The sequence below is a fragment of the Chanodichthys erythropterus genome, chromosome 23 (assembly GCF_024489055.1).
Source record: "Chanodichthys erythropterus isolate Z2021 chromosome 23, ASM2448905v1, whole genome shotgun sequence".
Lineage (NCBI taxonomy): Eukaryota > Metazoa > Chordata > Actinopteri > Cypriniformes > Xenocyprididae > Chanodichthys > Chanodichthys erythropterus.
The window spans coordinates 15465437-15482895 of record NC_090243.1 but is presented as its reverse complement, the minus strand read 5'-3'; the positions used below and the strand labels follow the sequence as shown (position 1 = coordinate 15482895).

The following is a 17459-nucleotide window of genomic DNA, read 5'->3' as shown; positions in this document are numbered from 1 at the left end:
GATTGATCTTGAACTATTGACGTTTAGCATGGAAATAAATGAGTAAACAAGATTCAAAGAGAAAATGGACCGTATTAGTAAATAGTTATGCAGGATAAAATTGATATACCTCCTATTTAAACATGCAGAAATGCTGAAAGATATATGTGATCCGTGCTAGCAAAATGAGTCGGAATGAGCACAGGCTAATTACGAGCTACAGGCAAAATAAGTCTAAAATGGCGATTTTGGTTTTCAAAATCATGCTGATGTAAACCGATCTTACAAATCCGACTGACAAATCCGGAGCGCTCGACACCTCAACAAAGTCCCTTTCAAGAAAGTCTGTTTACGCGGCGGCCATATTTGCAACGCCTCCGGGCAGCTATTTCAGACATCCAAGACCAAGTCCTATTTATTTGAATGGGGGAATTCTGAGATCTGAAAAACTGCTTACAATTAAATTACATATTTCAAATCAGCAACTAAATCTGACATCAACCATCCCATAAATGTTGTTTCTTATGCTAAAATCTTTCTGGCAAAAGAGATAATAATTTCATAATTTAATGAGAATAAAGTCATTAAATTACGAGAATAAAGTCATTAAATTACGGGAAAAATGTTGTTAAATTATGAGAACAAATTCAAATTCTCATAATTTAATGAGTTTATTCTCAACATTTTATCTCGACTTTTTTCTCGAAATTTAACAACTATTTTCCTCATAATTTAACAAATTTGTTCTCGTAATTTAACTGCTTTTTTCTTGTAATTTAATGACTTTATTCTCAACATTTTATCTCGACTTTTTTTCTCAAAATTTAACGACATTTTTCCTCATAATTTAACGAATTTGTTCTCATCATTTAACATATTTTTTCTCGTAATTGAATGACTTTATTCTCAACATTTTACAGTTGTGGCCAGAATTATTAGACCCCTTCATAAATATGATCAAAGATGACTCTAAAAATAAATCTGCATTGTTATCCTTTTGATCTTTAATTCATAAAATTAGCAAAAATCTAACCTTTCATTGAAGGAAAAGAATTGAAAGTGGGGGAAAATAACATTAAGAAATAAATGTTTTTCTCCAAAACACGTTGCCCACAATTATTAGCACCCCTAGAATTTTTTTATGAGTAAAATATCTCTGAAGTATATTCCCATTCATATTTAATTTTTTTTAGCTCACCGGGGTGATCATGAACATGAAATTGTCCAGCCAGGACTTCCTGTTCCACAGGAGTATAAACATGAGGAAACACAAAGGCTAAATTCCCTTAATCATTCATCACAATGAATAAAACTAAAGAATATAGTTCTGATGTGCAGAAAAAGATTGTTGAGCTTCACAAAATAGAAAGTGGCTGTAAGAAAATAGCTGAAGCATTGAAAATCCCCATTTCCACTATCAGGGCAATAATTAAGAAGTTCCAATCAACTAAACATATTACAAATCTGCCTGGAAGAGGACGTGTGTCTTAACAATCCTAATGCATGGTGAGGAGGAAAGTTTGAGTGGCCAAAGACTCTAAGGATCACAGCTGGAGAATTGCAGAGATTAGTTGAGTCTTGAATCTCAGAAAGCCTAAAAAAAATTATCAAAAGTTGTTCAGGAGGGTTTCAAGAAAAATCCTCTGCTCTCATCCAGAAACAATCTCCAGCATATTCAGTTGTCAGACACGACTGGAACTTCAAACGGGACAAGCTTCTACGGTCAGATGAAACTAAAATTAGAGCTTTTTGGCAGCAAACCCACCAGATGGGTTTGGTGCACACATGGATAAAAAGTACCCCATGCCCACGGTTAAATATACTGCTGGATCTTTAATGTTGTGGGCCTATTTTTCTGCTGGAGGTCCTGGACATCTTGTTCAGATACATGGTATCATGGATTCTATCAAATACCAACAGATAAAAAATCAAAACCTGACGCTTCTGCTAGAAATCTTATAATGGGCTGTGGTTAGATCATCCGTTGGGACAATGATCCAAAACAAACATCAAAACCAGCACAAAAATGTGTCACTGAGCACAAAATGAAGCTTCTGCCATGACCATCCCAGTCCCCTGACCTGAACCCTAAAGAAAATGAGTGGAGTGAACTGAAGAGAAGAAGCACCAACATGGAGCTGGGAATCTGAAGGATCTGGAGAGATTCTATATGAAGGAATGATCTCTGATCTCGTCAGATGTTCTCCAAACTCATCAGGCATTATAGAAGAAGACTCAGAGCTGTTATCTTGGCAAAAGGAGGTTGCAAAAAGTATTGAATAAAAGGGTGCTAATAATTGTGGGCAACGTGTTTTGGAGAAAAACATTTATTTCATAATGTTATTTCCCCCCCCCACTTTCAATTCTTTTCCTTCAATGAAATGTTAGATTTTTGCTAATTTTATAAATTAAAGATCAAAAGGATAAACAATGCAGATTTATTTTTAGAGTCATCTTTGATCATATTTATGAAGGGGTCTAATAATTCTGGCCACAACTGTATCTCTAATTTATCTCTAATTTAACGAGTTTAATCTCGAGGTGGTTTTATTTTTTTATTATTGCTTGGCCCTAATCCTCTTCCGTAGAATAGAAAGAACATTTATTTGAAATATCTTTTTTTTGTAACAATGTAAACATCTTTACTGTCAATTTTTTGTTGTTTTTAATTCTTAAAACATGAATATACAAGTAGAAAACATCTATGATGGAGCTGAAAGAGAGTTCACCCAAAAATGAAAATTCTGTCATGAATGTCAATCAAACAGTTGAAGGTAGCCACTGACTTCCATAGTAGGAAAAAAATACTATGGAAGCCAATGGCTATGTCAACTGATGATTATCAACATTTTTTAAATTATGTTCTTTTGTGTTCAATAGAAGAAAGAAGCTCATACAGGTGTGGAACGACATGAGGGTGAGTAAATGATGACAGAATTTTCATTTTTGGGTGAACTATCCCTTTAAGTCTAGTAAGATATGAAAAATCTGAGCAACGTCTGAGCTAAATCATAGCAGACTGGAGTGTCTATTATTCTTACAGAGCGTTCAGGGGCAAGACGTGTCAAGTGAAATCACATCAGGACCTTTACTGTCATGAGAATAAAAAAGAAGTTACACTGTAAAATGAAATTAATATTCAACATCCTTACTTTACATTATTGAAGCAGCACTGGTCTAGAGTGTTAAACAAACTGACCCTTGACCTGATCTAACGGTGACATTATTATTATGAGCTCCTGCTGGATTTATGCACTACATATCAGCCAAGAAAATGAATCCATATTCCTCCCCATTCTCATCTCCCAATTTTGCTGTCACATGTAATTTAGTCTCTAGATAGGATGAATAACTCTTGATGGAGACTAAATCAGATTGTATTAACCAATAATTTCTTTGTGGAATTGTGTTGCAGACATCTGAAACGCTTTCAGATCTGAATTTGATGCTCGTTTCCAAGCAGTACTGGTTCATAATGATCTTAGAGCACCACCTTGTGGTTGATATTGGAATTAGAGCAGTAGATCAAAATTGGCTTCTCTCTTGAAGCAGGCTGTCCAGCTCATCAACTAGAGCTTTGTTTACATACATAATCTCTGAAGTAACATCTTATTTATCTGTCTGATTGTGATTTTGACCTTAATACTGAGCCTGCAACATGAATTGGATTCATATATATCAGAAAAGGGTAAAACCTCTCTCAATTTTCTGCGTAATCTCCCCGAGATTAACTTAGTGAATGAAGACTGTAAAACCATTCCCACCATCTCTAATCCCTCTTATCTTCAAAAGCACCTTCCCATTTCACAGCAGGAGGAAGACCACGTCTGAATTTCTGACAGGCTTCAGATCAGCCTGTTCTAAGAATTAGATTAGCAGAGAATTTGGGTCCATGAGTGCACTGACCCCCGACCAGCTCATAATCAGGATGAGACTAAATTAGTGTGTTACGACTCATGCAGGAAGCTGGAATCAGAGAACAGACTCACTCATGTGGCACAGTGCTGCCTTTCTTTATCCTTTTCTGTTTGTGTGAATCTTACAAAAAGAAAGAGTCCAAGTCACATTTCACCACAAAATCAAAAGACAAAAAAGTTGTTGTTGTTGCACTCTAAAAAATGCTGGGTTGTTTTAACCCAAATTTGGACTTAAATATGGACAAACTCAGCCGTTGCGTTAATTTTTAAATTATTTTTTTAACCAAACAGTTGGGTTTGTCCATATTTGACACAATTTTGGGTTGAGACAAAAGTGCAAGTGCATTTATAAATAATGTAATATATTAAATGAAATATTTTTTAAAATTGTGTTGCAATATTTTATAGAATTATAATTGAAAAATTAAAAATAAATAAACAAAAATACCTAAATAATTCTGAGGAAGTGATCAAATCATGACAATGGACAAAAAATATGTCAGAATATACATAGTATACTTTATACATATATATTTCAAATATATATATATATATATATATATATATATATATATATATATATATATATATATATATATATATATATATATTTTGAAAGATGTACATGTAAGCAATAAGGTATAGGAGAGGCTGTGCTGTATTGTGAATAATTCACGTGACTTATTCACGATAAAGCACTAGCCTCGAGTACCTTATTGCTTTTATAAAACGGTTACCACACAATACAAATATTAAAGCCAAAAATATGTATCAATGTAACTTTCATGAATTAATATTTCACCAAAAGCCTTCCTTCCGCCCAAAAAAATAGTCCCTGACCGTGAACAACAACAGAAGTTACATTATTTCGCCATTAGATGGCGGCAAAGACTGTCTTTGTGAGTGTGTCAGTCAGTAGCGAAGACTTTCACACTGAAAAGACTGAATTGTTGTGAACACGGAACAAGACACAACTGACAAATGCTTTGACTAGCGCTGTCAGTCACGGGAAAACCCCTTAACTGTTAAAAGGACAAGATATTGCAGTGGACATTTAAACATATTTTTTGAACATAGGACTGACCTGACGGAAAATGTTAAATCTAAGTGCAGGTAACTCGCTCACTCAATCTTTTTCTCACAATACTCTTCTACATAATACAGTAAGCTTCAATGAACAATATCAATTGAGAACAGTTTACGTTGCTAAGAGTGGTTGATACACAGAACCGTTGGGTGAAGCGGTCATAGCCGTTTTTTATCGTGAATAAATCATATATAGAATCATATATAGAATATTTATTATATATTTTTTTTTATTTATTGAAAGAAGTATGTTATACTCACCAAGGCTACATTTTTTTTAAATAAAAAATACAGTAAAAACAGTAATATTGTGAAACATTTTTACTATTTAAAATAAATGTGTTCAGTTTGAAAGTGTAATTTATTCCTGTGCTGAATTTTCATATAATTTCTTTTGATTTGATTTTCTCAACCCCATAGTTTCCTTTTCCTTTCTCACCTGGAGTGTCTATCTCTCATGACCTTTTCATAATCCTGTTCCAGTCTTACGCTGATTTGTGTTAAAGGTCACATACACAGTCTATCCCACACTCTCAGAAAAAAAAAAAAACTTACCAAAGCTGTCACTGGGGCGGTGCCCTTTCAAAAGGTTCTAAAATGTACCATTTAGGTATACTTTTGGTACCAATATACCTTTGAGGTACTAATATGGTGCAAAGGTGTACCTTTTGAAAGGGTTCTGCCCAGTGACAGCTTTTGTACCTTTTTTCTGACTGCACTGAATATCTAAGTCAGTCCACTGAGTCCATCACAGCCTACTGTCCTCTCTGACAAAAGCCATAAACATCAAGATATATTTTATAGCAGAGATACCCTGACATTCTCACACTTATTTTTTATGCAGTTTGAATATATGTACACAAATCAGATTTGATTTTAGAGTGGACTATTCCTTTAATATCAGATACCGTTAGTGTAAATCTCTACCTTTCATCTCCTGCGTTGCCGTGAGACTGTCATTGACTGTAGTACGCCGCAATGTACCATCCATCAACCACACTCCATTAATCCAGCACTGTGTGCCATCATGGTGATATCAGCTCCACTGAACTGAGCAAAAGAGAACAATACGCTCTTCATTATGACTTCTATTATTTGAAGGAAGCATCCCAGTTGGGTGGAATAGAATGGAGATGATCGAGAAAGACCCCTAAAGAGAAATAAAATGTGCAAATAGGATTCCATGCTTGATGCTTTCACTATTTTCCAGAGCCATTATTTGCAGGGATATTCGTGTGTGTGTGTGTGTGTGTGTGGTCAGATGACTGACTCTGCAAGTGATATGACACTCCATTAAATCAATCAGACTTCAATGACTGTTTAAGAAGCATTTCAGTGTTATAATGTGATTTTGTGCACTCTAGTCCCATTATGAGGTTATTTTCAGCTATATATCATCACTTTATCCATTTACATCCATTAAGCCAAATTAAGTTGGCTTTTTAATGTCGCTAGTTTTCACAGATAAATAAACCATCAAAAGAAACTCATCACAGGCTATTTTTAGAGGATGTACCCAACATGTTTCCACTCTGAATATGAATGTTGAGCATCACTGAACTGCATTTTCTACACTAGAATAACTGTAAGGGGGAAAAGGCTGCAGTTTGGCTAAGTATAAGGTCTTTTGCTAATTTTGTCAGTTTCTGCTGCATGTAATCAATAAAATTTAATTATTTAATAAATCTGCTTCAATACAGATGACATTTCACACGTTAGTTCACCAAAAATGAAAATTCTGGCTTGACTGTCCCATTTCCATTCACTTTTTTATTAAAAACTAACCAAAACATTCTACAAAATCACTCCTTTCACAGGTTTGACATGATATGAAGGTGAGTAAATTATGTCAGTAAGCCATCTATGAAAAAAAAAAATAATATTGAACTATTCCTAATTAAAGATCATTAAAGAATATATGAACTTGAGATTTCATATTATTTTTAAATCATGGAAATCACAACAACATCAACATGATTTTCTGCAACATTTTCTGTTCTTTATGAATGGTGCTGCATTGCATTATCCAGAAGATGGCGCTGTTGTGCTTCTCGAATTGCAATTGTCTTCACATGTACATGCTATACAGATATATGTGTAATTGAGGATACTACATAACTGAAGAGAGATTTCCCTCCCAACTAAATATTTCTCAAAATGTAGGGAAAAAAAATCCAGACATGATTAATTTGCACCCCTCTTTTTCTTTCTCTTATCTTCAAGTAAGAGCTGTTTCACTTGTTAAAAGTTATATGTTCACAAAAATAAAAATGCTCTTTTAAACAATTTCGGTTATGTTGGACATGTTCAAGAAATTATAGAAAATCTTTCATTGCTCCTGCGTTTTGAAAATCACAGTAATTTGTCATGTTTAAAGTAGGCCAGGATATGCAGACATTGCCCTCATTGTTCTGGTATCTTTCTCGCTGCAGTCGCATCTTGAAAAGTACATTTTACGATGCTATTTTGGTCAGAAACAACCCACACACACACTGATAGCCATGCACTGACAGCTAACTGAATAAATCACACATTATTAGAAGAGTAGGACTGCACATTTTCTTTCTCTGTCTCCTTAACAACACAGTCCCTTGCAGCAGAAAACATAACAATATGATCATAATCAAGATCGTGGTTCACAGAGATTGTGAAATTGTGGGTGTTTTTAAGGAAAAGCAGGCATGATTGCATCACATTTGGCCCCAGCTCCTAACCTGAGGGTTTTATGTAACTCTATGCAAATGTTTGGATCACATTTAATAATACTGAATGTGAGGAAAGAGTGATGCCAGTTTTAGAATAGAATAGAATAGAATAGAATAGAATAATTTATTTGTCATTGCAAAGTTATGCAACGAAATTTTGTGCTTCTCCTCTGTGGCACATCAACATGTATACAAACAAAATATAGACAAGAAGTACAAAAAAGTAATCAATAAAAATATATTAATTAAAAAATTATTGCACAAACCCATAACTTAATAAAAAACAGCCCTCCAGTTTTAACTTGAATTCAGTTCCTGGATGGCACATGGGTAGAAACTATTCCCCAAAAAAATAAAATAAAATAAAATAAATGAAATCGGATGCTTCTTCTGGGAAAAAAAAAAAAAAAAAAAACTCTGGCTGGCCTTGATTTGAATGTTGTATATGAAAGTCATCACACTTTTTAGTTTTCGGAGTAGAAGCTCTTATCTCATATTCATCATAACAAACTATAAGGATAAATGTAAAGAGACACAATACATATTTTAGTCTATTCTTTTAAATTAGATGTTGTCTATGAAAAAAAGCATAAAACCCCCCTTATTTGACGAATAACCCTTATTGCTTTGCATAAAGTATACTTTAATGGCTAATAATAACATCTGTCAAGCAATTTTAACGTTCAGATATGGTCTATTACTAAAATAGATGCGGCGTTAATGCTAAAAAGCAGAAAATATAAAAATTATCGTAACATGCGAGTTCATTGGATCTAGTTTTGTTGAAATTATAAATCCTACCACAGCGAAGCCTCATGAATATTAATGAGAACGTACTGACGTTCCTTGGTAGCCTTCCAATGACAAAGACTTGGAACTTGAATATTAAACGTTAGTGCTGACGTTGCGTTGTTGTTGTCCAATTCTAACTGACTGGCTCATGAATATTACCAAACAAGCCTTCACCGTAGTTGGAGCCGTATCTTATCTAGATACATAGAAAGAAGCACCCCTTTTCAAACCGGGGTAATGGTAGCGTCTGCTGTGATCGTTGGACCCGTTTCCTCACCTTTAGAAAAAGCGGATCTGTTTGTACAAAATCGCAGCTGAGGTTCGGAGGTTCGGTCTCTTCTTCTCGAGCAGGATTTTCAAGCCGTCAAACTGGAGCCGTTCAGAATGACCATGTTTAAAGGGAAACGTCGAAATCACCGGTGTGAGTTTACGACCGTCAGTGTAACTTTGAGAATATGTTGTTCAGTACATTTCTTTTTATTTACATAAGCCAGCAATTAGTCAATAGAAAGCTTAATAATGGTTAACAAAGGCATGTGTATTTGTATTTTTTCCATGCTAGTCTCACCTGTTCAGTTCAGTCGTATGTTGGTAAATTGTCAGTGCTGTGCAGGAGTAGTAGAGATACACATGTCTGCAGACTCCTGTCATATCACAGATAAGACACATCCTCACAATGCTGATGTTAGATTCAATTTATTTACCTAGTGAAACCCTTTTCAACTCTATTGAAGTATAATAACTGGTTATGTTTTGATATTTTTGTCCATTCAGGAGCTAAAGTGAATGGACTGTTTCATTGTTCTCTAATGTTGCATTAATTCTCTTCAGGACCATTGTCCTCATCTTCCTCCTCCTCATCATTATCATCATGACAGATCTATGCAGATAATCTATTATAAGTAACTAAACCTCTTGAGATGCACAGTGGCTTTGTGCATAATAATAATGTGTGTTATGAGAATATCTGCTGATATTGTGCTTAAGAAAGTGCTGACTACTTTTCTGCTCATTCTAGTTGAGATAGTTTTAGTCATTTTAATGCATGCTACTTTAATGAGCTCATCATTTGCAAAATGTTTGCAAAACTGTCAAATGAACCATCATAAATTGTTGAAAAACTATAATATAAATTGTGGTGGTGTGCACATTTTTATATTTTTGTAGAGCATTATATATATTTTTATTATCTATAGTGCAACTTTTTTAAAGGAGTCAGTTTGGTTATTAAATGTATTTGTCACTGTCTGTAGTACCTGAACTGTGACCATATGGCATCCTAAACCAGAGTGACAACTGTATCCTGCTGCTGTGTGAACATAACCGTGCATCATGCAAATTCTTATGCATATCTGTATCTCTGACACCCATAAGTCTCTTTAAAACTAGCACCAGCTAAAAGTAGACATTTCTAAATTTATGTCGCCCCACAATACTTTGCATCCCTCTTGACATTCAGATGTGGATTAGGAGGCAGCATATAAAAATGATCTAAATGGAATACTAGAGCTGTTTTTACTGCTCAGTTACTAATAATAACGATATTTTATTGTGCCATTTGTATTAAAAGAATCCTCTCAGTTCATAACAGCTGTTCTCTCTGGGCCTGTTGTGTGGTAACCCTGTCAGTGCAAGTTTATAGATCTCAGAGGCACAATGCACATCTGATGGATGGATTTGACCTGGTCATCCCACTGTGCTGTGAGGAATATGTGACGCTGATGAGTGCGGACTTGCTATGTCCTCTGGCATCAAACTAAATTTATATGCATAGGCAGCCAAAATTGAGAGAATGGTAAAGTAACGCTCATGTTTTTGTATTTGCACAAACTTTTTTTATTGATATTCTTATTGTAGTATAGTTGTTTAATCCTAACTAAACTCCTGTTTTATGGATGTTCTTGTTCTTTAATTGGCTTTATTTCAGCTAAGTGCACAGCTGCATCATAAATATACTAGTTATATTAGATCTGTCAACATCACTTAATTGTGCGATTCATTGCTTCCTGCCCTGATCATGTAAATTCACACATCCCAGCTGTTGTACCTGTTGGTACAATTAAATTGCAGCTATAGGTGTATGGCAGATGTCTTACTAGTGCTATATCAGATTGATTATTTCAGCAATGACAGGAAAACAAACCGTTTCTTCTGATGAGTGGAAAAGCTGTACGAGACATCCAGTCAAAAAAATGAAGTATCACTGGTTTGTGAAAGCAATAAGAATGAGCTTCCCCAAGACTAAAACATGTGCTTTCTGTCACTGTGTGCTTCCTGTTCTTAATTTTGTGGAAATCCCAGCCAAGCAGAATGCAGGCCCAGTTTTCTTGTTCAAATACTTCAGTTTATGAACTAAATTATGCCTTTTATAAAATGTTGTGCGCTTCCACAAAATTCAGTTAAATTTAGGGTAAAAATTGGCAGCTGTGGTTGACAGAAATTGGAAATAACAAGTTGCTCACTGCAGAGCCAATGGGTGGAGCTTTATGGTCCAACCACACCCTAACTCCACCCATTATGACTGCAGAGGTGGAGCTGGACTAGGTTAAGCTCCACCCATTACATCCAGAAAGGTTCATTTGGCTCTGCTGTGAACACCATTTGGAAATTTTATATTTTACAGTTCATATACATTATTAACTGATACTACTGTGAATGTACCAGCTAACTGAACTACTTAAATCTGCTTTTCTATCTACCTTTAAAATATTTAAATGATATATTATCAAATGTGATGCAATATGCAGGTTAGTATTAATTTATTATTTATTTATTATTAATTATTTATTTATAATTATAATTAGTTTTTGGAAGTAAGAAAGAATGTATGACAGTTTATGGTGGAAATCTCTATGCAGTACAACAAGAAAATACATGTATACTTTTACAGTAAATAAAAAAAATATTTTCTTGCAATTAAAAATGGTCAACTACTGTATAGAATTAAAAATAATAAAAAGACATGCCCAAAATACCTAATATATTATAGTATAAATAAATTAGATATGCATTTCTTATTTTCTGTTTTCATTTTCTTTACATTAGTCATTTGCATTTTTATTTTATTTTTTTATTTTTAAATATTTTAATTTATTTATTTATTTATTTTTTCAGTTTTAGTTTTAGTAATTCTATTACTTCAGCTTGAACTTACTTTTTTCAGTAAGTTGCCAATGCAACATTTCTAATTTTCTAGTTTTTAAAAGTTTAAGTTTTTATTTAACAGTAACGACACTGATGCAGGTATTTTTGGGCATGTCTTTTTATTGTTTTTAATTCTATAAGGTGACCATTTTTAATTTTTAAAAATTTTTTTTTTTTAAGTAAAAGTACATGTATTGTCTTGTTGTACTACCTAGAGATTTCCACCATAAATTGCCATAAAAAAAATTTCTTTCTTCCAAAAAACAAAAATTTTAAGAATTGTCAATTTTTTTCCCCCTATATATGATAATTTTATAGTGAAATAATAAGCAGATTTTTACTCTAACCCCACTCCCTATGTTTTACTTCATGTTAAGGCAGCATTGCCACTCATCAGATCAAGATCCTAACTTCAAAATCCTAGCTGGACGATGAATACTGTGGTTTCGTTCTAAAATCTCTTGCTGATCTGTGGTTCAAAGCATGGTAACAGGATTTATTTAGGATGAGTACTTTGCTGAAACTAATTTAGTGCAAAAGAAAATTCCTCAGCCAGATTATCATCAAAAGGCATGATCGTTTCATACGGCTGGATTATCAGAGCGAATCGGCACGGGAGATGTTTGTTTGCTTTAGCTGCTCAAATCTCGCCGCATGTGTCTGATCACCGGCTATAAGCCCGTTAACACCCCAAACCCTCAGGGTTCTGCAGTGCTTCATTATTTACTCATTTAAAGTTTATGCTTGATGTCTTGGCTTTTATCATATTGTTTGCAGCAGAGTTAGGTGTTGTGGATATGATGAGGCCGGTCTGCCTACGGAGGTCCCTGCAGTGAGATTCAGGGCTGGATGAGTTAGTCATTTAGGTGCAACTTCAACTTCAAAAATAAAGCCGTCCTTGTCTGAGAGGTCTGCGCAGATGAGTGTTGCCAGACGTGGCACATCTAATTAGGTCAGTAAAGGAATTTTAAATGAATGCATAAGTAAGCTACGTCAACTCTGCGGAAAATCTCTACATAGACTCTTTTGTGGTCGCTACATTTTCTGTTAAAGATATAGTTCATCCAGAAATTTACTTACTTTCATGTTGTTCCAAACCCATGTGACTTGCTTTCATCTGTTGAAAACAAAACAAGATGTTCGCAGCATGCTGCCCTTTTAATCAGGGGTTGTCATCTTCTAAATAGCACCTTAAAAGTAGACGAAATGAGAGACTGTGTTTTGCTTGAGATAAGGGTGAGAAAGAGGAACATATACACAACATTTTGAGACGCAGTATCAAATGCATCTACATAATTATCAGTATACCTCCTGCTGAATATCACAATTTAAATAAATGTCCCATGGAGATGTGTTGGAGATGTTGTGGAGTCTATAGCTGGCAGAGGATGTTTGCGTGTGTGTATTTGCTTATATTAAGGTGTATGTGTGTATGTGTGTGTGTGTGTGTGTGTACACCTTACTTTCACTGTGACTTTCAGATGTGACAGTGTGCTAAGTGGAAGAAAATGAAGGTTTGGCTGTAAGTGGCAGTCTGCTTGCTCTTCTGTTTAGCAAGCAGTAAAACAGATGGCAACTGAGGATAAATCAGCACCCAGCTGGGTCGTGTTTGTATGTATAGATAGATAGATAGAAAACTTGCATATATATATATATATATATATATATATATATATATATATATATATATATATATATATATATATATATATATATATTATATAATATTTGCCATGCATAATGTTAGGTGCGATTAATCGATTTGACCGCATGGATAAATTTACAAAACTTAATGTTAGATGTGATTAATCGTGAATAATCAATTTGACAGCACAGAGAGAGATGGATAGATAAAAACACACATATTTACAAAACGTAATGTTAAATGCGATTAATCATGATTAATTGATTTGACAGCATAGATAAAAACACATATATTTATAAAACGTAATAGATGCGATTAATCAAATAGATAGATCGAAATAAAACTATATATATATATATATATATATATATATATATATAATACACACACACACAAAGCATAATGTTAGATGCGATTAATTGCGATTAATCAATTTGACCACATAGATGGATGAACACATATATACATTTACAAAATTTAATGTTAGATGCAATTTAATCGTGAATAATTAATTTTACAGCACGGATAGATAAAAACACTGATTTACAAAACGTAACAGATGCAATTAATTGATTAGATAGATAGATAGATAGATAGATAGATAGATAGATAGATAGATAGATAGATAGATAGATAGATAGATAGATAGATAGATAGATAGATAGATAGATAGATAGATCGATCCTGTGGTCAGTATTTATCTGCATAATAAATTGTATAACTGACAGCCGATTTTGCTTTGCTAGTTATGTCTATCATTTTTCTCTTTTACAATTTCAACGTAAATTATTAAATAAATGCATTTTAAAATAATTATAATTAAAATCTTTATTTTATAATTTCATTGCATCGAATTGCCATGTAAGTGGTATAATGCACAGCCAGTAATCATCAGAAAATAAACCCTTCATGGTCCTGCAGTAATTTTCAATAATGACTGACTGACCGTATTTTTTTATATCCTTATGTGTTTTTGTCAGCTGTGTATTTCTTTTACTGCATTATTCATTATACTATTCTGTTTAGAACAGAATAAAAGAAGTGCACAAGTGTCACTTTAAATGAAGTAGTTTGATTCCATTAATTTCACATTCAGTCTGCACATATTTGAATTTCACCAATTGCCCTTCTCTCTCCTTTTCTAAGAAGTATTTTGATCTCAGAAGTAATTGCATCTTAATACAGTGGTTCTCAAATTGAATGAATTGACCGTGAATTGCATATTACAGTGAACCGCACGGGCCCCTGATATGCAGAATTACATGACATAGGCTGAATAGGAAAATTACCATTTTGTAAAAACATAAGTGAAGAAGTGTGATTTACTGAACACACACTGGGCCAAAAATTGCAGTAGTATTAGCCAAATTGCCTATAGTGACCGAAATACAATGGAGTTTGATTAGATGCACAACTAAGGATATGTTTCTCCTATTTTTTTTTATATTGCTATCCTAACTGTGTATGGTTATATGGTTAGTTGCATCATTTCATTTGTATTCAATATTGAGTTTCCCTGATGTCCACAACCATACCAGAACAAACCTGTGTAACAGTGCTGTTTTAAATGTTCCTAATTTAGTTTTTCAGGTCTCCTACGTGCATCAAAAACGCTTTCATTATATACATTGCAGCATCACCTCTTTTCTCAGTGTCTGAAACAATTTGATAATTCAGTCTCTCTAAGCCCCTCCTTTCTGAGAGCCTACTCTGCTCTGATTGGTCAGATGGCCCAGTCTGTTGTGATTGATTGAATGCTTACAGTGCATGTCAGAAACAAAACACCCATTAGCATATCTGAATTTCAGCTCTGGATCTTCCTCAGAATTTGTATACACAGTCATAGGAACAATAACAATGGTGTCGATTTTGCCATTTCAATTTGAGCCCGAGTCCTCAAGAAGTGCAGCAAAGTTGATTTACTTTTGTAGCGCAGAAAACAGCGTCTTCTTGACAGTTCAGAACTTTTGGGAGATGATTAATCCATTTATCTTTGAAACTTCGCAGAACTTTTAGATTCACAAACAGCTATATTACACACTACATGAAAGGTAATATCTGAAAAACGAAAACTTTAGTGTTTCAGAGGAGATCCTGACCTCATCATTTCCTCTCAGTGAACCCTCTGTGTATTTAATTTTTGCATAGTCTGCAACAGCAATTGCAGCTTTGTGATTTAATGGTTGTACACAGCATTGTTTATAAGGGCAAACGGATCAGACAAGGTGGTGAAAGATGCAAGTTGTTCTTCATAGAGAGGAAAAAAGACAATAATACACATTCTCGGTTTGTTGTCTGTCACGTTGAAATGATTACACTGAAGTTTGCCTCATCACATTTGGGTGTTCCACTAACAACCCGACACTTTTTGTCTTTATGTTGTCTATTTGGAACTTTTTTTTGTGAAATGCCTGAAAGTGTGCTGTCTCTTTAAAATAAATGCCACTCAGTTTGATCGTTCTAGCTAATGCAATGACATTCATGTCATTTATTCACTTTTCAAAGAGCCTCAAGTGTCTAAATACCTTTTTGAAAGCTTATGTTAAATAAAAAATGTTTGTGAATAAGAACTTGGTATCTCCATTGAAAATAGGGCTTGTTTCAGATGCTGCGGATGTCTCTTTGTGAGCGCCCGTCTCAATGGAAAGCTTTCATGGTGCTACGATCCAAACAGTGAAAAAGAGCCACTCCCCCCTCAGCCAGCCCAGGGTTCAGGACCACGGAGAGCTCCGCTCGGCTCGGCCTGTCTCCAGGCAACCATTAGAAGTCTGGCGAGCAGATGCAGATGAATGAAAATTTCCCCTTGTGACCACAGCTATGACCCGACTACCATCAATCAGCGAAAAAATGAAAAATAGACGTCACCCTGCTGCATCTCTTTACTTTATTGGACATATATCCTTGCACAGGTGACGCAGAAACCTGAAGCAAGCAAACAAATGCTTTATTAAATGGAAATCGGAACCTGATTTCTCCTAAAAGCATGATGTTTATGGTGCTGTTTGGAGAAGTGAGAGATGTTTGAGTCACACCGTGAGCCTGTATTTAACCCAGATCAGTATAAATAGAGTTTTCTGTCAGAAGACGCTTTCATATTTTATCCTCTTGTTTTGATCCTATAACACCAGTCGCAGCAGGCTTTGTAAACAAGGCAACAAATATGTCCTTGTTCATATTAAATGAACTTGTTAATGCATTTTGCTGCTATTAACTTAACATTTTTGTTTACTAATGTAACTGGCATCTTTGAAATGGCATATCACTTTTTTATTTAAATATTATACAATAAGAAGCTTGCTAATGTTCGATTTTTAACATTGTCATAGGTTTTTTTTTAATTATTAGAATGTATTTATACAAGAATATGGTACAACTTTACAATAAGGTCTCCTTTATTAACATTAGCTAATACATTAACTAACATGAACTAACAAGCAATATATTTTTACGGCATTTTATTAACCTGTCAATGTTTGTTAATGCATGTGAACTAACATGAATGATGTTTGTCTTTAAGGTTTTTGAGGAAAACATTCCAGGATTTTTCTCCGTATAGTGGACTTCAACAGTTACCAACAGGTTGACGGTCCAAACTGCAGCTTCAAAGGGCTCTACACGATCCCAGACAAGGAATAAGGGTCTTTGTCTCGCAAAACGATTGGTCATTTTCTAAAATAAAATAATTTAAAATGTACTTTTTAACCACAAATGTTCATCTTGCACTGCTGTGCGATGTGCCACACATGACGTAATCATGTTGGAAAGGTCACGCATGATGGAGGCAGATGTACCGAGCAAGTGTTTGCAAAGACTGACGGCTTTTACAAAAAAAGGTAAAACAACGATGTTGGACGATTTCCGTCTATGTCACGCATGACCTTTCCATCGTGATTACGTAATGCGTGGCGCATCGCAGAGCAGTACAAGATGAGCATTTGAGGTTAAAAAGTATATAAATTTACAAAATCACCAATTGTTTCGCTAGATAAGACCCTTATTCCTTGTCTGGGACCGTGTAGAGCCCTTAAGCTGTGCTGAAACTGCAATTTGGACCTTCAAACTATTGGTCCCCATTGAAGTCCACTATATGGAGAAAAATCCTGGAATGTTTTCCTCAAAAATGTATGTGTGTGTATGTGTATATATACAGTGGGTACGGAAAGTATTCAGACCCCCTTAAATTTTTCACTC

General features: G+C 34.5%; 1 protein-coding gene across 2 annotated transcripts in view; it reads left to right on the top strand.

The window, feature by feature from the left end:
- The window catches only part of LOC137013865 (RNA-binding Raly-like protein), a 71461-nt gene that overhangs the window by 29536 nt on the left and 24466 nt on the right, over nt 1-17459 (top strand). The window contains exon 1 of one of the 2 annotated variants that reach the window (XM_067377893.1): nt 8671-8900. The exons of the other annotated variant lie outside the window; for it this stretch is intronic. Within the exon in view, the coding sequence (XP_067233994.1) occupies nt 8864-8900 (37 nt within the window). The 5' untranslated portion in view covers nt 8671-8863. Of the gene's footprint in view, nt 1-8670; nt 8901-17459 lie in introns of those variants that run through there. 2 annotated transcript variants of the gene reach the window in all.